This window comes from Fundulus heteroclitus, chromosome 13 (genome assembly GCF_011125445.2).
Source record: "Fundulus heteroclitus isolate FHET01 chromosome 13, MU-UCD_Fhet_4.1, whole genome shotgun sequence".
Lineage (NCBI taxonomy): Eukaryota > Metazoa > Chordata > Actinopteri > Cyprinodontiformes > Fundulidae > Fundulus > Fundulus heteroclitus.
In genome coordinates, this window is record NC_046373.1 from 14,125,978 (window position 1) to 14,147,103 (window position 21,126).

At 39.5% G+C, this 21,126-nt stretch overlaps 1 protein-coding gene across 1 annotated transcript in view; it reads right to left on the minus strand.

Annotated features, from left to right (window-relative positions):
* spire1a (spire-type actin nucleation factor 1a) overlaps window positions 1-21,126 on the minus strand; it is a 42,357-nt gene that overhangs the window by 18,428 nt on the left and 2,803 nt on the right. The window contains 2 exon segments of the mRNA XM_036145148.1: window positions 1,782-2,051; window positions 17,995-18,026. Of these exon segments, the coding sequence (XP_036001041.1) occupies window positions 1,782-2,051; window positions 17,995-18,026 (302 nt within the window).

Here is a 21,126-nt window from a genome sequence, read left to right on the forward strand (position 1 = left end):
TTCCCTCGTCCTGCTACGCTCTCCTACTACTCTCCAATTTTGCATTAATTGATGTTAATTAAACTTTTAACTTTATGCGTTCTTACTGTTTTTTTCTCTTCATAGAATCTACATCTGGCCTGACGTTTTGTTTAGCTGTAACACCATCCAAGAGTGGGGCATCGGCCTGTCAACAACGTTATGTTATCAAATTAGACCAAATTCTAAGCATCGGATCAGTATCTTATGTGAGTGACTAATGTAGGAAGGCCTCAGCTTGGCCCATTTTATGAAATCAGTGAAAAAAACCATTCAGCATTTCAGAGTCGAGCCTGTCCTGTAGTTTTCTTTCTACATCATATCTCATTCAACCTCCAACGACCCAACTTTACCCTATCCGACTACAAGAAGGAGGGTGGAGAAGGGAAGATGTGATGTTATCTCATCCATATAAGTCACAAAACTAAGAGTATTATTACTGAAGGAATTAGTAAGTCTAATGCAACTAAACAGAACCAATGTTTGAAACCCAGGCCGAGTGCGTTACACGGAAGAACTCAGTTTTGCCATTTCTTGGCAGATCCTCTAAAGAACAGGGTGTTTACATAGCTTTAATTGCTTCTTATAGCCAACAGCTACTTGGGGACCTTGCAGTATGGCGACCCCCAACAGGGGAATGCGTTTACACCTGGGGTGGTAATGATGTGCTGCTGCTCTTTCCACAGCTCTAACATAAAATACAAACAAATCTTGGCAGACTTACACGGCCAAAATGTACACTGAAAGCTTTTCTTTTCTTTTCTAGAAGCTGCATATTTACCCACTTTTGCTTTGTTATAATTACTCACCGCCATCATGACACAAACACAACAATAAATCCTTGGACTAATTATAGAAGAAGGAGCGTGAAGCTTTTTACCCACGAGAACTGGCAAACAAACACCTTTTCTCATCACTAAACTTGCATCATACCAGACAGCAAGCAAGAAGGTCGGCTGCTACGTGCAGACATTTAAAGATCCATGCATTAATCAAGAGAAAGATATTTAAATGTACCTTCAGCTGTTACATTTGACTTTCCTGCAGTGCATTCCCAACATATCAAGCGCCGCATTATGTCTAAATGAAAACGAAAATGTTTGTGCCTTGAGAAAATAGGTTAAACGTTTTTTTTAAGTGCTGTCACGTTTCAATCAAATGTGAATAATAAGATGCAAGAGACACGACTCTCTGTTAGGGTACTGCTAAGAGCTAAGATGAGACACTGAACAATGTAGGTGGAAAACGTACTTCCTGAGGGAAAGACGAGTTGTTTATGTTCTTTATATGGCTGTGGTCACGCAAAATCCAATTTTTTTAAATGTTTAATCTGTTTAAGCAAGAATTATTTTGGTTTACAGAAGGAAATTCAGTTAGTTTAAGGATGCAGCAGAGTCTGTGAAAGGTGTTGGGATTGATACTAGTTGGCAGTCAACAAACCAACAATGAGGAAAAATAGGAGATCCATGTCCTTCCAGTCAACATTTTATTATTATGATGAACATAGAAGAACTAATATTACAACTGATGTGAGATTTTTGCAGAACTGCTGCAAAGCTGAGATGTGGGTTGGGTTTAATTATGAAATTAAGGGTCCCAAGTGACTGAACAAGGGAATAACCATAAAGTAACAGCTAATATTACAGACGTTTAAAGTTACATTTTTGCTGGTATGAATGAGGCCATTTTCTACCGTTGTTAAAAACAAAAAAAAAACAACAAAAAAAAAAAACTCTCACATAGAATCATCAATCTCAACTTACCAAGATGATGTCTTTATAACTCTGGATGCTGCTCACTGTGCTGCCAGAGGTAACTGAGATGAGCTCTTCGTCCCCGTCATCCTCCTCACACTCGTCCTCTTCCTCCGTGGCCTCGTAGCCCTCGTCAGGACAAGGGTCGCACTCCGTTTCCTGCGTGTTTGTCATCATATCGATAAGTCGCTCTAATGGGGGGCTGAGCTCTCGCTCTTCGTTCTCTTTGAGGCCATAATCCAGAGCTTTGTAAATCATGACACCCAGGGAGTCAATAACCTACGAAAGGAAGACGAGGGGAAATTATTTTTATGAAGAAAATAAACAACCTGTTAAAATGTCAACATTAATCAGGAGCACATCTTTTCACATGTAACTGCAGAGTAACAAAATCATTTCCTAATGTCAGCTGAAACTCGTTTACTTGCTGTGAATTACACCACCACTATGATCTTTAAAGCTGACAACAGAGTTTTACGTTCTGCCCTGTCACTGAACACCCTTATGGAACAACTGAAGTTCCAAAACCTACAACAAACAAAGTACGTCTGCAGGGTAGGGCTGGAAAATATGGCCAAAACGACGATACACTTCCTAGTTTCAGTCGATACGGCATAATTATGATATGGATATAAACAAAATTAAAGCCTCAGAAAGACTGCAAAGAATGCCCACAACAGATGCCTGTACAAACTGATGGCAATTATTCCGCCATGTTTAAAAACTCCTTCACTATAACATTTGCATTGAAAAATAAAACACATGAAATGACATAAAATCCAGAGTGCCAGTCAGTGACAAATGCTGTAATAATTTGTAACGTATATTGAAATATGGTAAATTCCATATCACTTTTATTGAATACATTTATATTGCAATATATATATATATATATATATATATATATATATATATATATATATATATATATATATATATATATATATATATTGAATTATTGTCCACCCCTACTGCAGGGTTAAGGCCACAGATCATGTCCTCAAACCAGAGTTTAAAACAAAAAGCGTCCGTGTCCCTCTAAATTTGCTCATATCAGCGGTGCTTCGCCTCGTTAATGAGGGGGGTATGACCCGTCCGTCTGCCGCATGTTGAAATTCTTCCTAACGTCTTAAACCACCAGACAAAGCTGTTCTTTGACCCCAGCAAGTCCAGTTGGCTTACTGTGCTGCGTCCTCTGCCGACATCTGCACTTGTTTGACCAAATTATGCGCTAAATATTTATTCTCAATGGCCTTCAAATAAACATGGGAAACATCAGTTAGAAGATTTTTATTATTCTCTGAAATATTCTGGGTGTGTTGGGTTTTTTTTCCACTTGAAAGGGTTTCTTAACATTTTATGAGTTTTTTTCTGTTTTATTCTTTAAAATAAATTTAAAAGCGTTAATGGAAATTGCAAGAAAAATGGACGTTTAGAAGTTTGGTCAGATGCTAAATATCTAAATATGCCTAATATTTAGCACTGGGGGGGGGGGGGCAGAATCAATTTTTAAACTTTTAGAGGATGTATTATCTATGGTGAGAACTTCAGTTAGCAATGTAATTTAGGAAAAAAGTGAAAATGTGCTGATGTATAATATTTCAAATATATAGAAGAGCATTTTTAGTCTCCAAAAAACTCTGATGGGGCTCAAATCAAAGGCTTAAATGACGCAATGTTTATGTTTTTTCCACAGCCACGTAGTAAACACCGCAGAAATAGTGCCCTTATGGTGTACTTACATGACCTGTTTGCCAGGGACAAACTATCCAAAGTAGGAGGTGCCCAAACAAAATGCGAAGCTCTTAAAGACATGGGAACAGCACAGAACGTGCCAGGAGTATGGGAGTGTGCTACGCTCAAGAGAAGGGCATTGACTGAGCCTGTTCAAAATCATTAACTTCAACAACACAGCAGGGCGTTGCTCATAACTCGTTCTGCAAACCACAAAACTTAGTTCTGTCAAGTAACGCAGAAATGTTTTTTGTACTGATGTGGGTCCGTGTATTTTAACAACCATTTTTTCTCAGACTGTTTAGATGCAATCTTTAGTAGTACAATATTTCAGGGAGTGATGGACATTTATTTTATCATCATTGCCCCAAATTTTGTATTGTAATAAAAATTTTGATTTTTCATGGTCATTGCAAATCAAAACGAATAACGTATTGTCAAAATTGTTTTTTTTTACTATTTTCCCCACAGTTAGTTCCCATGAGAGCATCCATAAATAATACATTTGAAAATAATCTTAAAAGCAGATACTCTGTGCAGTTTAGCAATACAAATCCAATTTATGTAATTGCTGTCCTGAAGAAGCCTGTTTAAAAAAAAAATTATAGTTTTTTTTATAGAGGTCTCTGTGTTTGTGAGGACATGATTGATGTGACACGCAGCCAAGAGCATAGAGTTACCTAAAAAGATTGCAAAGATGTTGTACATAGTTTTTTTTACCATTACTTTTATTGTTATGAGAACAAACCAAAAAATGTGATGACAAAAAATGTTAAGTTCATATCGCCCACTCCTAATTTCAGATGCTATGCGCATCCAAACTCTGTCAACAACACATTTGGCTAGTTGGATGGACTTCCACTGTCTAGAACCCCCGCCTGACACAAGAACACCTCTATTTGAAAATTAATACCTCCTAGACTTATTATTATCATATCATAAATACACACTCTTTAAAGCTTCATTTCTGATCTTTCATACATTTAATATGGAAATGTAAAATAGAGTTTTAAGTCTTCTTTGGCGTCTAATCCAGACTCGGTTTTATAAGCAAAACTCCAGCTTGAACATAATTTAAGGTTACCTAAATACCTAAACACATGAAATACTCGCCATTTTTGATTTTTGAATAAATTTGCGCTAGCAGACATAAGTTGTATTATGCTGCTTTTCATCTGGCATCATAAACTAGCTTTTGTCTCAAGAAAGCACCTTAAATCTTCAAATATTAAATATTTCAGCATACATTGGTCAAACTGCATAAACAAATTAAATTTTGATTTTTATTGACCTAAATGCTAAATTATGCCTTTAGGGGACATGCCATGCAAAATCCCCTTTTTTAGCCATTAAATACATAATTAACTTTTTTTAACCTTTGTACAAGGCTTGTAAACACTGTATCAGCGTGCATTTATCTGTATGTTTTCAGTAGCTTAAAGAAACAGGATATTAAAATATAAATTGGGATTTAGCAAATCAAGGACACAGTTTAGTTTAAGTATGAAAACACTTGTGATTTTAATTTTATTTTATTTATTATAAAACATAATAAAGAATAAAGTCAGAAACTCAATCACCTTTCCACATTAATTTCTTTTTTGTTCTCCTATACATATAAATTTTTCAAGCAACCTGGAGAATTACTGAAGCAAATTTCAGACTAGGACAATTTAACAAATCTTAATTATGACCAAAGAAACTGTCTTCTAGGGGGCGGGGTTTGCACAGATCTGCACAAACAGGGCAAAATATTTTCACTATTTAATCTATAAACATGTTTGCTTTACAATGTAGGATAACTGGTCTCTATCTGCCCTGTTGTTAAGAGCCTTGAGGTTCTTAGAAGTGGGTGTGTATTCCATAGCAACTATATTTGCTTATTGCTTTCACTTTTCAGAAGACTAAAAACTAAAAGAAAAAGCAATGGAAACAAGCATTTCAGCACATTGTTTTTAGTGTAATTTCTGCTTAGATTTTCCAATATAAAAGTTAGGAAGAAATACATCTTTAAGTCCCAAAGCACATACGGCTCTTACTTGGCAAAGGTGAGCCTCCCTGTTCCAAGGCCAAAACAAATATCCTATTCCTTATTATGTAACACTATAATCCATCTGCAGGGAGTCATGCGCTGCAGCAGGCAGAGCAATGGGAGGATGACAGAGTTACAGACAGCAAAGGGGGCTTTCATTACAATCTGGTCAACTAAGGTCTCACTATAGTAATTTATAAGTAACAAAAAAAAAAAAAGATACCTTGAAAAAGTTCATTCATTCTAAACTTTTTCCACATTTTCCATGTTTCAGATACAAATTTCAGAGCATTTTATTGGAATTTATGTGCGAGACCCACGGCGCATTGAAGAAAGAAATATAAACATAGACTTCAATGAATTTTACGAACAAAAATATGAGAAATATGAGTCAACTAGGTCTCTCCTAAACTATTCTATTGTAACTATTCTTCCCTTCTGAAAGCAGAACCTTTCTGCCAGTTTCAAGTCTTCTGCAGCCTCTGGCGGGTTTTCTTCCAGGATTTCCCCATAATTAACTCCATCCATCATCCCATCAACTCTGACCAGTATTACTGTCCCATTACAAAAGCAAGTTGATGAATGACAACATACCTGAACATAAGAAAGACCATTGAGCAAAACGTCACGTGTAAGATCATGACATCAGTACTATAAACAAAACCAAAAACCGCTGGCTCAATAAATTACTCATTTTTTAAACTAAATACTATTTGCAGGCTAATATGTGCTAAACTACTTCTAAACAAACCCATTTCTCAAATGAACATCTATTTGAATAAGGCGCATTACTTATTAATATAAATAAAATAAAGACCTCTAGAACGGATCTGGGATTTAAAATAAATACAAAGTGAAAAAGAGCATTACAAAAGTTAGATTCAAAGTACATTTATTTATATAATTAATATATCTTTTCAAATAAATATTCAAACTGATAAAGTGCATTCCTCACAAATGTCAGATTCACCACCCTTACAGGGCATGGTGAAGCTTGTGTAATTTACATTGCTGTTAATCGAAGTGTGATGCATTTGGAGATCGCACCATGCTTAGCTTTAGGACACACATCAGAAAATTAGCGGCGGTTCAGCATAATAAACCACGGCTCCACGTGCCAAATGAGCTGCGAAAATCCTCTGTCTCCAACAAGGGTGAAAGCCTGGTTGTCAGGTGTCATAATTTCTGTAATTAAATCTTTATTCGCTTCAGGCCTTGGTCCTCGCTGGCAGCTTTGCCGAAGCCTTGACAATGGATTTAAGTCCAGATGCCTTCTTGAAGGCTGGCTTGTTGCTCTGCGTCTTTAGCAGCACTGGCTAGGACAAATATGCTTTTAAAACTCCATCAAAGCAATAATTTCACAGCAGGCATGTTTTTTTTTTGTTGTTTTTTACAGGGCGTGCTGCATTCAAGTGCTGTCGGAAGTTACTGGTCCCAGTTTGAGAGTGATTCTTCCGACCTTTACTCCGTTTATATTTCTATTTGTACGGTCTTTTTGGGTAGAGGACAACTATTCTAAATCAAAACAATTAAAGAAAAAACTGATTAGTTAACTTTGGACAATTCAAGGAATGTAAAACACAAATCAAATTTGTGTGTTACATACTGAGGTAATTGGTTAAATATATTTTTACCAAATTGTTATTGTTTTCCGCCAGGAGGGAGTGTTCTAATAGTTTTCTCCAATTATAACAATGTAGGGGTGGGAGCGCTTGATTAAAAGAAAAAACACCCACCAGTGGGACAACAACCTCTTCTTCTACAGATCTGACATGTCTGCTAAGGGCTCATGGAAAGCATTTAACTAAGACTTCCTATGGCTTCCTTTTAGTGATGGTTTTATTCTTGACACTCTTCCATAAAGGACATTTATGAATGATGAATTGTCCCATCAACAGATTCTCCCACTTGAGCTGTGAATCTCTACAGCTCCCCCAGAGTTACTACTAGGGCTCCAAAACATAGCGTGAACATATCAGCATCGCAATATCAGTCCAGCAGAGGAATGTTTGCAGTGCAATAATTGTTGGCTAACATATTTCAAGTGCTATGAACTTGAATTTTAAATGCTAATGTGATGATTAGCTTTAGCCAGTTCAGTTGAACAGACTCTCACAGCAGCAGATGATCACACTGAACACAAATAACAGTTCAAAAGAGTAACGGTCACAAAGAGATGGACGTACAGAAAAGAAAGAGAGGTTAGAAGAAATACAGGAACTTATCGCACCTGATATCACAATATTATTGACACAGCAAGGTTGCGCAGCCCTTGTTACATCCATGGGGGCCTCTCCTCATGTAAATATTTGATCGCAGCGTAGGGAGATTACTACATTGCAAAACTCGCAGTAAATATTATAGTTTCTCTCCAAACAAATTCCCTAATTTCACCAAATGCATTCATTAATGTTGTCTTAAATGACAAAATGTGTTTGAGCCTTTCAAAACAAGCTCATCTCCCGTCAGCACCAGCAGCATTGCATAAAGCAGTTAAGTTCATGTACAGTAGGATTTATCGACAGCACCTGAAGATATGCATTTGTGTTAAGTTGGAACGGGCGTTTGTCAATAGCAAAATAGCAGTTTTAAGCACTTTAAACTACTTTTCAAATCAACACGCAACGCCGAGCCTCCCATAATGAATCACTTTCACATCCGCCCAGATCCCGGGCTCTGAAAACTCCTCCTTTCTCCAGGACTGGCTCTGTATCTCGATTCTCACGGAAGATGTCCAAGTGCATTAAAAGCTTTAATTATCAGCCATGTTGTTCAAGATATTTCTCCGATTAGATGGACGCTGTTGGAATGTCACACTTGCTCCACAAATCCTTAAAAAGGAGCACAGCGGAAGTTACAGGATTTTTTTGCAGACGTCTGCCCCCTCTGGCGACAAGGTGCAATGACACCACAGTTGTGCACATGCGTGGGAGAAGAGGAAAAGCATCTGCCGCTGCGACTCGCGTGGGTCTTTTGTTTGGAGCTGTGATGTCTTCTCAGGTAAGAAAGCTAAAAAATATTGAAGTTAGCCCGTCTTCTCTCACTAATGCATCGATTACGACGGAGACTCGACAAAGTAGCACGAGAGCGCACAGCGTGTCACACTCATGCCCAGAGGGTTTGTCCAGAATCACTCTTTCATAAACTAACTAATCCAGCCTATAGCGGCAACTAAGGTAAATACATGATAACTCATTTTACATGTCGGGCAATTGTAAGGGCATGTATGGGAAAGAAAAGAAATAATATTTAACTTCAAAACTTGCACTATGCACCTTTAATGTTGATGGTGGTTATGGTGCATGTCTGGGTAATTTACAAGCCCCCATTGGGTGTGCAGCCTTTCAGTTGATTGCGGGGCATTATAAAGGTAGATCACGAAATTGATGATGTAAAAGAGGCTTCCTCGACATGTAATCATGTTATTCTACAGCTAACTTCTTATGCATGTTAAAGTTTGGTTGCTTTTCTTTTTTTCCCCCCATAAATCAGGCAAATTGAAAACAAAGCTAACTCGGGTGTTTAAAACATAGTTTGTAACATTTTGATTTGTAGTTGGTCTTCATGGCTCTACCCCCAACTCCTGACAAAAGAGGTTCTTACCGCCGTTCTAGCTGGAACCAAGGTAGCACCAGTTTCCGGGGACGCAGACAGAACATTTGAAACCTTAATACATCACTGTTAACAATACAATCCCTTTACTCAATTCAGTATCTAGAGGTTAAGAAGCTGTTGCTTTTTTCGTTTTTCTGTGCATATGTATAGGAACTTGTTTTGCCAGATGTCAAAGACAAATCTTCATCTAAAAATGTAACAAACAATAAAGTTATCTTATCTGATAGAAAAGCACCATGGCTGTTTCTCAACTTAATGCTCGTCTTGCTGGACCTGTCAGTTCAGGTGGACAGCCGTGTGTTGATAGGTTCACAGCCGTCTCGTGCTCTTTTCGCTTTTAGATGATGGATGGCACAGCCGATGTGTAATGTTCAGCGTTTGGGATATTATTTTATAAGCTAACCGTGCTGCAGACTTACCCACAACTTTCTCCCTGACCTGTCTGCTGTGTTCCTTTGTCTTTGAGGTGCCGTTTGTTCACTAATGTCCTCCGGCAAATCTCTGGGGCCTTCAAAGAACAGCTGTAGGTTAAACTTAGTCAGGTGACTTCTGAAGGCTGTTGTTTGCATTGGATTTTGTTTATGGTGTTGGTGTAAAGAATGCAAGTCACACTTTACAGATTTTTATTTCTTAAAATAAACTTGAAAACCAATCATTTTCCTGCCATTTAACAGTCCTACTCTACTTTGTGTTAGACTATTGCATAAAGTCTATAAAAAATTGCAAAGCACTGGTTAAATAAAGAAAATTTAAGCTAAAACAACACTGTCAATGAGTCAGTAATAAGAGTGACACCATGACTGAGCTCCATGTGTGAAGTTATAGGCAAGAAGGAATGAAAAAGACCAAGCTTAGCATCCGGACGTCTCAAAGATGGAACAGGAAGAGTAATATAAAAAAAAAAAAACATGGCTTAGTTTTCCAAAATCACAGTGTAATCTTCTCTAAAGGCTTTTGGTTCAGAGGAATGAGAAAGGGAGGGGAGGCAGGGGAGCAGGAGGAAGGAGGAAGAAGTGAGGCAGGGGAAACAAGAATGCATGTGATAAAAGCCTGAAAATCCACTGCTGGGTTTTAAAAAGGTATGCGCTGAAACGTTTGGTGGAAAACCACTACTTGAAACTATGAAGCGACCAGGTTAAGTTGATCCCTGCTCCCGCTGACTAAGCACCTCCGGGAGGTCCTAGTAAACTGCAGGTAGCACCGGGTATCACCCACGTTTTTTTTTTAAAATGCCTCTTAGGTAATGCAGCGGGATGAATCATCAGACCAGTGAGGCTGTACAGGAGCACTGCTTTACCGAACCCACAAAGTTCAGAGAGAGTTCAAGCATCACGCTAAATCCCATCAGAAAGTTGGGGCCGCTTCCCCTGAAAGACGACTGTTCTCTCAGCCTAGCGTGGCGTCACAGTTTCAAGAAAAGAAAAAAAAAAAGATAGCGATATCGAGCGCAAGAAGTTTTTTCGGCATCCGACAGCAGGCTGCTTTATGTTGGAGGACCGTCTGTGTCTGTGTCTGGGATATTTTTCCTGGAGAAGCCGTGATGAACAGAAACGGAATGTTCTGCCCATGAATGACCCTTTTTCTCCTGAAGAAAAAGATGCGGTGTTTCTGGGCTACGCTCACAGATTATGCATCGACCCGTGAGCCGAGTTGCCGGAGCAGGCATGAGAACGGACTACAGATGAGTTGCAGCGTTATACGAGTGTGTTAATATGCCATCACTTGCCTTTATTAAACACCTAATTCGAGATCAATTGTCCTGTCAACAAGCATGTTATGATCTCACAGTTCCATTTCAAATTGCTTGCTTATTTTAATGCTTTAGTCAAACTTTTGATTTAATCTTTACTTTTGCTAATACACTGCAGTATTAACACAGACAGATTATATAGATAAATTTGTAATGTCCAGCGAGGTAAATATACATCTGGATGTACTTAATCAATGATCCCTGGACATTGGTTCAGGGTCCTTTCCTTCTCATAAAGTCTTAATCATTCACATGCTTTACAGTTGTATTACTATTGGTGGATCCCAGTTATCCCTGTGTGGGTAACTCGCGCCTCAGTTGCTGCTAAGAAATAACCTTATTCTTTATTCTCTGCTTATTTTCTTCCTCTAATCTTCTAAAAGGACGGCATTTAGCCCTGTGGATTATCGCCCTCTGTAAGACTTTTGTAAAAAGCGTTTATTACAGCGCTAAAAATTGGATGAGCAGACATGTGCTTCTCCCAGACGCCCAAGCGCCTTGTGTTCATGCACAGTGGATTTGTCTGAAGAAAATGTACTCAGATTGAAGAAAATGTACTCAGATTGAAGAAAACATACTCAGATTGAAGAAAACGTACTCAGAAACAGATAACATTTGGTTCCTCTCTAAAAATTGTCTCTAATTTGAGTAAATGTTACTCAGAAGAATTTCCTGTGAGGACATGGAGAGGTAGCACTTCTGAATTTACAAGTGATTCAGTTTTGGTTATTGTTGATCAGTCAACACAGCCATTTCCCCCCCAGCCCGCTTCACCGTGTCATCGTACAGGAGCTTGTTCAGTTCCTCCTCTGTTCAGCTCACCATGGCTGAGATGGATTTTAGCGAGCGAGTCATGTTGCTGTACGTAATATGGAAAGCTGAACAACTGCGTCAGCGTCCCTGGGTCCACCAGACCGTCCATTGACACACCCGGTTCGGCGAGTACCACCACCTGTAGCTGCGTCTGGATGACGGTCGATTCCAGTGGTGCTTCCGCCTTTCCAGGACACAGTATGGGGAGCTGCTGCCCCACGCTGGGGGAAAAAAAATAAAAAATCACCCTCCAGGACACGAACTACAGGCGTCTTCGGTCGGTAAATTCATCACTGCTCAACATAAATACAGCCCAATTGTACTGTCTAAATATGTAACACATAAAAAACATTTTTGTGCTTAAATAAATCGGCGAGGAGGATCCTTAGCGCGAGGCGAATTGACAGAAAAGGTCAGATTTTTTTAACTAGCGCAAAATTTTGCTTTGCTCACAGTTTTGCTCCGCTCTGTTTGCCAATTTCGTTCCGTTCGCATCGCGGACCATTAATTCACTCCTGAACGTGCCTTTGCATAGGAATAACATGTAAAACGTTCGTCTCATTGGGGTTCGGTTTGAATGCCGCTTTAGTTTTTATACACACACACACACATTATTATTATTATTATTATTATTATTATTATTATTATTATTATTATTATTATTATTATTATTATAATATATATATATATATATAATCTAATCCTGGGAAATGACAGAAAATCACCTCTTTCTTCAGCTAATCAGTAATAAACATAGCTCCATGGAATGGTCAGTAATTCATACTTCAGACTGGTGATTTGTAAGTTGAAGTTTTACAGTAATAACTGTGTTAGTACGACTATAAACTGTGTTCAGTTTGTGATTTATAGCCAAGAGGACTATTATTTTTCATCGCTCCTTTACCATGACTGCAATAAATAAAAATTGTGATAATATATGAAGCCGTTCTTATGCACCACCATGACTGTGCTGCAAAGCCAATGACAAGTTTTACTCCTATATTGACTTTGTGGATAAATTGACATTTACCCGAGGAGACCGGCTATCACTCTATCACAATGAGGGGTCGTTGCAGTCGGGCAGTACAACTTCATCGTCAGTATTACAAACAGCTTTCAAACACCAGGTAATCTTAACACCGATTTCCAAATGCAAATACACCTCAGAAATAAGAGCGGCTAGAAAGCTTGCATGCCAGTGTTTAAACATCCGATGTCTGATGTCTAACACCACATTGTTGGTGTCTGGTGTGGCGTGTCCTACATGGCAGGACACCTTTTCATTTTAATGTCACTCTTTGACATCCTAAAAGGCACAAGAACAAAGGCTCTCTCATTCCACCTCTGTACCTTTCAAACAGGACAATAAGGCAGCCTTAAAAACACATTTACAAAAAAAAAAAAAAAAGCACAATGTTATTATTTAGAAGCAGGCACATTTCTGGGTTAATCTCCAGCAGAAATACCATTTCTAGAACATCGCCACTTTAACCCGAGGCGTCACTGCGGCCGTTTGAGTTCATGGAGCTGCCAGAGATGAGCAGCCCTCAGAATTTGCTGCAGTCGCCGGGCAAAGCCCTCGCAACACAGACGCTTACATAAGTGCAGCTAAGAGGGCTTCCACTGCAGGAGCGGATGCTCGGCCCGCCTGTCCTCTGTGATAGTTCTTAGCGGGACAGAATGCGGCTCTTTTCTTTCCTATCCGTGGGTCAGAAACTGTCGAGCATGCCGACATCTACGAAGTAAACTGGAAACTGCTGAGGCCGGGGGAACACGTGTGGCAGCGTCAAACAGTCCATTCTGTTATTTCATGTAATAGTTTCTATACGTCACCACAGTGCTGCTGACAGTAAGAGCAGATACTTTGACCAGAGGTATGCTTCTTTTATCTTTTACTGTAGTAAAAGCCTTACAGAATAAAAAAAAAAATTAATAATCCAGTTTTAATATCTGTATGTCTGTCATATTTTTCCCAAAAATTCTTGCCTTCTAATGATTCCTTGCAAAAAAATGTAACTGAAAAACTTTTTTAAATGTTTACTTTAGGCCGATCACAGGCTCTAGGAACATTTCATTAGTAAGACATAAAATAAAGGGACAATTTCTCTCAACAGTGGAAAGACATTAGAATGTGCCATTCATGTAAAACCAATGTGTTTTAATCTTTATAAAACAGAAATGGCCACAGGAAAACAGCTACTCACCTCAACGTGGCCATATCTCTAGTCATAGATGTGGCATCGGTTAAAAAGTTTCAAACAACTGGAACTGTGAGAACCAAGGCTGGAAGAGGACCCAGTTTTTCTTTTAATCGTAAGAAAGATTTAAGAAATCTCCCAAGTTCACTGTTCAGTTAGAGAACCGCAGTGAAAAGTGGCATCTTGGGGGGGGGGTCACACGTTTTATATAACAACTTATTTTAGAACATTTGCACACATCTTTACCAGAGGTGCAAATGCTTGCAGAAGGTGGTGAGTGCAATCAATTCACACACCTAAAGAGGCGACTGAAATCATCTCTGTTCCAACAGCAGGAGTAATAAAGATGAACAGCTCTCTTCAGTAAAGCCTGAAGCCAGACTTAAATAGTTACAAAAGTTCAATAATAAGCTCCCTGTGAGACTATGAGTTCAGTGAATGTTTATATATAGGCTGAAATGGCCCCACGAGGGGAGCCAGCTATTAAGCAAAGCCATCAGTGTCACAAAAATCAATTGATTTAGTTAAACAGCCGAGTGCAGCCTAAAGAGGTTACTGTTCAAGTCCGGCTTAGAGATACAGCAAAACAGCCAAACGTGTCTTTCCTGAAAGCAAGGGGGGGAAATTTCTCATTAATTAATGAATCGCTTTTTGAAAGCCACATGACTGGAACTGTACAGTAACGGGTATGGGAGGGGGGAAATTATCCCCAACAGTTTGCTGGGGAAGATTTGACAGCTTTGGTATACCTTAACACTGGTAACCGCCGCACGTCTACAAATAAAAAAACAGGGTGGTGGTGGTGGTGGTGGAAAATGTGCAGTCTGACATCACAGCTGACGGGCATGACAGACAGTCTTTGTAGTGACAGAGGTCAGAGCTGGCAGGCGGAGACGTAAAGAAGCCTCACATGCAGCCGCTGTTCCACCAGCTGCAGTTCTGGACGCTGCTCAGTCGCACAGGGTTCCCTTGCTCTGGACCAAACAGTGACATATGTCGCATTTCTAACCATTCACCTGCTTTAATCTGGAATTTATGAGCCATTTAACGTAAAGCTCTTATAGGACCCGCTGCTAAATCTTCGGATTTAGCTCAAGTATGATGGTGGAATATAAACTGCGTTTGCCTCAAAGTAAATTTTCAGGGACCTCAGCATTTTCGGCAGACTGCTGTGCCAGTTGTAGGCTACTGAAACTAATCGCACCTTAATCTTCAACTCAGAACAATCTGGGTTAAGCTTGTTTAGTTTAAGCTTGAGAAGAAGGTGAACAGCACATTATACGATACACCCCTTTGCCTCAATAAATATGTCAACAAAAAAGGCCTGATAAGCCTTAGTGTCTGTAAAAACTGCAGAGATACGGATAACATTGTGTAACTTAGATCAATTCTTTACAAAGCCAAAGAGAAGCTTAGGAATCTGAAGGAAGATCCCAGGTTTGCCTCTCATGGCGGCTAAATGATAAACAGAAGGTAATTGCGAGGGAACCAAAATTAAAGTTTTAAGTAATGCCCATCAAACTAATAGAGTTATCTCTGCTATAATCAGTATGAAAATACAGAGATGTTTCCAGAAATTAATTTTAAAGGGCCTATATCATGCAAAATCAACCTTTTTGAGCTTTTAGCTATACTATGATGCTATTCCTTCATCAAAATCATGCCAAAAATGGTATTTTGCTTGATTCATGCATGTCAGTAATCCTTGTGAATTATTTAGCAGTAGCCCCTCCATATCCTGGAAAATGAGTGGCCCGGACCAGTCTACATAGAGCAGGCATTACCTGCCCCCTCCAGGTAGTACGTAGACCCCGCTGCCCCTGGCCAATTATCAACACGCCCAACGAGTGATACTGTGAGGCAGAGCGCAATAATTTCTGCTCAAAGTTGAGACAACGTGGCTCTTTTAGCACCTAATCTTCACAGTGACAGCAACTGTTCTTTTTTGATACCATGCTGTAGCGGCTCTGGAGAGACGTCATGAAATGGGCGGCATCCACATGTGTAGAGGCGGCTCCGCAGCAAATGCAAGCGTCTTTTTTCCAGGTTAGAAAAATACCACCAGAAACAACTAATATTTTGTAACAAATGAATATTCAGGAGTGCCAAATGTAACATTTCATCAAATATATGCCTGTAGTTGACTTTGGAAGGCTTTAACAAAGTACATTAGGATTATTCTTTATTGTTTGACATGGTCATTCAGGTTTATTTAATGGCAACACAATTTAGTGTAACTATAAGAAATACCCAACATCTGTCTCTGCCTTGCCTTCTCAAGAAGTATAAAGACACATGGCTTTAACAGCGTCTTTAAACCTTACTATACAACTTACCATGTGCCAGTTTATCTCGAAATGTTACAGCAATAACCTCATAACGATGATACTTAATTTCATGCTGTGCTGTGCAGATGTTCTGTCTGCGCTGATGAAGATTCCCTCATCTAGACATTGTGAATGTTTGAAAAGGCTCCAACTGATGGCAGGCTAACCTATTGTTTCTATTAATTAAGCTTTAGGGGAGATCACAGATTTTCTAAAGAGCACTCAACATTCAGCCTAAGATGGTCATAAAACCTTTATCAAGTATGGCAAGGGGGGAAAAAAAGCAAGATAGTAACACGACAACAAAAAGTAACTTTCTATATCCTTACACTTAAGCAGACTTAATTCAACATGCTCCATTCAATCTTTCTGTTACTAGCCTCATAACTTTCTTATTGGACAGGATTCTAATTCCGGCCCATGTTTAGCTGTAGTATCTCCCTGCATATGGTTATTTGCAGATGTTTTAGGATTTAAAATGTTGCAATATGGAACTTCCATAGGTTTTATCTTGTTTTCCCTTCATCTTAGCACTAAATCCCCATATTTACTCCCACCACCTACTTTTTTCACCCTCATTTTGAACAACAACCATGATAAATGAAAATTACTTCATTAGACATCAGGTTTACTTCACCTATGCTAAAGCTGTTGGCCACAGAACATTAAAAATACATTTTTACAGACAGGTTGTGTCCTCGGGTTTCAACCGCATTATTGACTCTGTGCGACTGTCACGCTATCTGACGGATTAAAACTGCCTTTGAGCAAGATGTTATTTCCAAGTAAGGCCAGACAAAACACACACACCCTGTGTAACACGTTGTAAGCAAAACCAAACATGCAAGGAGCGACGCTTGCTTCGACCGGCTCAGATATCCCCTGAAATCAACCAGAGGAGCAGAGATGTTGCTGCATCCACAGGGGGACAACAACCATGTTTTAGCATTTTCACCAAAAGTGATTAACATGGCAAAGACCGCAACGCTGAGCAAACCAATCAAGCTGCAAGCTTTCACACTGGTTGGCCATCCGCTTAGGTAGCAGAAATGGTAGTTTAGCATTATCGGACAACAATAAAAAATAAAAAAAACATAGCAGGCATCACATGAACTACAAGACACACAGGAAGGACAGTGAAAGCGTTCCGCGTCGAGAGACGGCTGTGTTTAACTAATCTGGGTAAACAGTGTAAAGCTCTGAAAGGCTTCATTATCCAACGAAACCCCGACTTAATTTGCAACTAAGATGTCAGGTAAACACAACTTAAGTTTTTTGTGGTTTTAGTCATTTCTTTATGACAAAAATATGTAAAAACGATCTAAACCATGTCTTGCTTTTTGTGAAAAAAAGATACAATCAGTGAAGGTTTTTTTAATAGACTAATTAAAAAAATACAGTGAAAACAGATGGTCCATCTGTGCGTGTGCACACGTTCCAAAAACAACAGCAGAGTCTGCAGACCAGATAACCCCCTTGTTTCCAGCACTGACGGTCACGAGGAATTCAGCAACTCCTCACTTTGGCTCGGCAAAGGCTTTCATGCTTTTCCTCCCACCCGGTGTAGGTAATATAATAACAACACGGGGCACATACCAGCTTAGTTCTTGCGTAACATCTCAGCAAAGTAGTTTTTGTACATTTGGAAACAAAAACAAGTGGTCAGGAAAAACAGCTGGAGTGGAGCTAATTGACAACAGCCCGCACAGTGCTTCCCCAACGCGCATGAATAAAGAGTCCGATTTAAACTCACCTCTAATGACGTGCAGGCCGACTGGTATTTATCTGTAATGAAAAAGCAGGAAAGGAGGATTATTCGTATCCAATCAATGAAGGGGGTTATTTATTGCACACGCACACCCTTTGAATTATTCATGTAGAGGTTCTGTACAGTTATGGCCACATGTCTCACACAAGGTTAAAATACATCCAATATTCATTAAAATTGCAAGGAGAAAGAATGGAAACTTGACAGCGTGGGGCGATCACTGTAAAACACGCGAATGAGTAAATGACTGTGCCTGTGGATAAACCACAGTGGCCGTGAATTACCTGCGGCAGAACATGCTAGAGGGAGGGTACAGCTATGAGATTACTCATTTACAACGTCAAAACAGAGATTTAACCACTTTAATGGAGAAGAACATTCCCCTAATTTTAATTAAGCAATATGTTAACCCCCCTGACTGAAACAAGAGGGCGGGTTGAGCCGTACCCATTTGCTAATCTATAAGCACCGGAGATAGAGATCTGGCCAAAGTATCAAGAGTAGCAGGAGTGAGCTCAGGGAATAAAGTACAAACGGAGGGAAATCGCCGCAGACCTTCGCACCGATCCACAGCGAGGCATTAAATCGGTGCATATAAATGACCCACCGTCCTGACGTCTATTACTGGCCCTAATCTTTCTTTTCATGATCAATATAGAGGGAAGTCAAAGATTACAAAGCGATAGATTTAAAATGCTAATTTTAAAGGAGACAATCATCCGCGGACACTGATCGAGGAGCTCCTTCGTCATCTGACTGACACACAACACAGTTAGAAACCTCCATAAACTCCTTAAAAGATCTAGGTTGTTTTTAATTCTTTGACTTTTGCTGGGGTTTGAATCTGACGCGCCACAGAATCGCTTCATTATGTTAACCGCGCTTCAAAATGGGAAAGACAAGCAGTCGATTTAAAACAACTGGAGCCATCTATGTGCCAACAGATTAAACAAATGTTTCTCTCTTCTATGTGCACAAAGAGAAATGCATGAAGTTTGCTGTATGCTTCAGGAATCCTAACTGAGACCACGCGCATTGGGCAGACGAGACGTAAGATTTAACTTCTCGGCCACATACACTCTAGACCGTCTTAAAAAAAAAAAGGAATGTCTGTGTGTGGGAAAATCACTTCTCCTCATTGTTAAGTACGGTGATCTGTAATGCTGTGGGCCTGTTTCAAAAAGCCTGCCGGATCCCAGAGACTGTTTTCCAAGACTCGTGAGAGAAAGTCCAAAAAGAAATCCTTATAATAAAGAAACCTGGCAACGAACATTCTACAGAACATTAAATGGCACTCGCTTTGGCTAAAACTTTACCAGACCCTGCACTTTTAGGTGGCAGCATCTAACTGTCACCAAGGTTTTAACAACGATATGAACAGATAATGTTGGTATAGACATTGCACATTCTCTCATGTGCTCTATGTAAACAGATCTGCTTGCAGATTAAGTATCTCATGTCTCTTCATGAAAAAAAAAAAAAAAAAACCTAGTTTTTAAAATCATGTGGTCCTTCGTCCTGTCGGTGATACGTGCCAGGCACTTCTGTGTTTGCTGACTCGGCATTTGAGCATGTACGGTTTTCATTTCCCTTAGAAGGTTTTCACATCTTGCCGCGTTGCATCCTCACATTTCAATGCATTTTTAGGGGATTTTATGTGATAGGCAAGCCCAAAGTAGTGCATATTTGTGTATTCCCCATAAGCCACGTAAGAGGACACAACAAACACGTGAAAGACCGAAACTGAAATATTAGGCCTGCATGCAAAGTGTTACTTGTGGCGGGAATCTAAAACCGCACATCATTAAGGGCTACGCCTTCTCCTAGGTGAAACACGGTGGTGGCAGCATCATGCTGTGGTGATGCTTTTCTTCAGCAGGGACAGGGAAGCTGGTGAGAGCTGGTGGGACGAAGGGCGGAGCTAATGACATGACAGGGCGAGCCTAGGGCTGGGCGATATGGATTAAAAAATAAATCTCAGATTTTATCATACCAAATCCGATTAATCGATTTTTTCCTTCTTTTTGTTTCATAAAAAGAAATTAAAGAAATTATTTAAAACCTTGCTTTTTATGTCAAGTATTTCGTCAGGGAGTTGACCTGAATTCAAAGTGCAACTAAAAACAAGCTGTGAAACATGTTTGTAAAACAAGATGGCAGCCGTGCCATTAGTGGTATTACAATTGAGCTAAGAACAGGCTTCACTGCACTTGTGAACTTCAAACTAAGTTAAAAAAAAGTAAATAAGTAAATGAAGTACCTTGTATTATGGTAAAAAAAGGTTTCCACTTAACAATATTTTGACAGTACATTTGCCTAAACATATATTCAGCATCACATGCTGTTCTCTTCATGGAAACCCAATGAGTGTATTGGCAAAATAAAATCCAGATTTTCCAAAAATGAAATCTTAAAGAATTGTAAATTCGAATTAATCGATTAAATCGATTTATCGCCCAGCCCTAGGCAAGCCTTGAAGGAAACCTGTTAGAGGCTGTGAAAGACTGGAGAACCGGGATGCATTGGTTACCGGCCACCAGGGCAGCAAACCAAAACATACAGCCAGGGCTAAAATGGGACGAGATTAAATGGCCTAGTCAAAGAAATCTGTCTCAAGACAGGAAAGATTAATGTTCAGGGGCATCCTCCATCCAGTCTGACGGAGCTTAGGCGATTTTCCAAAGCAGATCGGACTAAAGCCTCAATCTCTAGATGTCCAAAGCCGGTACAGACCAGCCTCAAAAGACCTGCTGCTACAACTGCAGCAAAAGGATTTTCTTATTAATATTTCTACAAAGCCACTTTTTTTTTTCAGACGCACAGCGATACGCAATGTTGTACTGGCCCATTGCATAAGGTGACGATAAAAAGGCACTGATGTCTGTTAGTGTAACGTGTGCCAATGTGGAAAAAGTTCAAAGGCTTTTTTTGAGTGTTTTTGCAAAGCACTCTGCAGAACATCTTAATACAAGATAATGACAGCAGAAATCATTTGGCCCAGGGTTGGTTATCTGGGAACTTTGCCAAGTCCTGCCGCCCTGTCACTGACTCATGGGTAGGCTGCAAAGGCACTGGGTTTCTGATCAATAGCAAACTTCTTCTACTTGCTACTAGAGA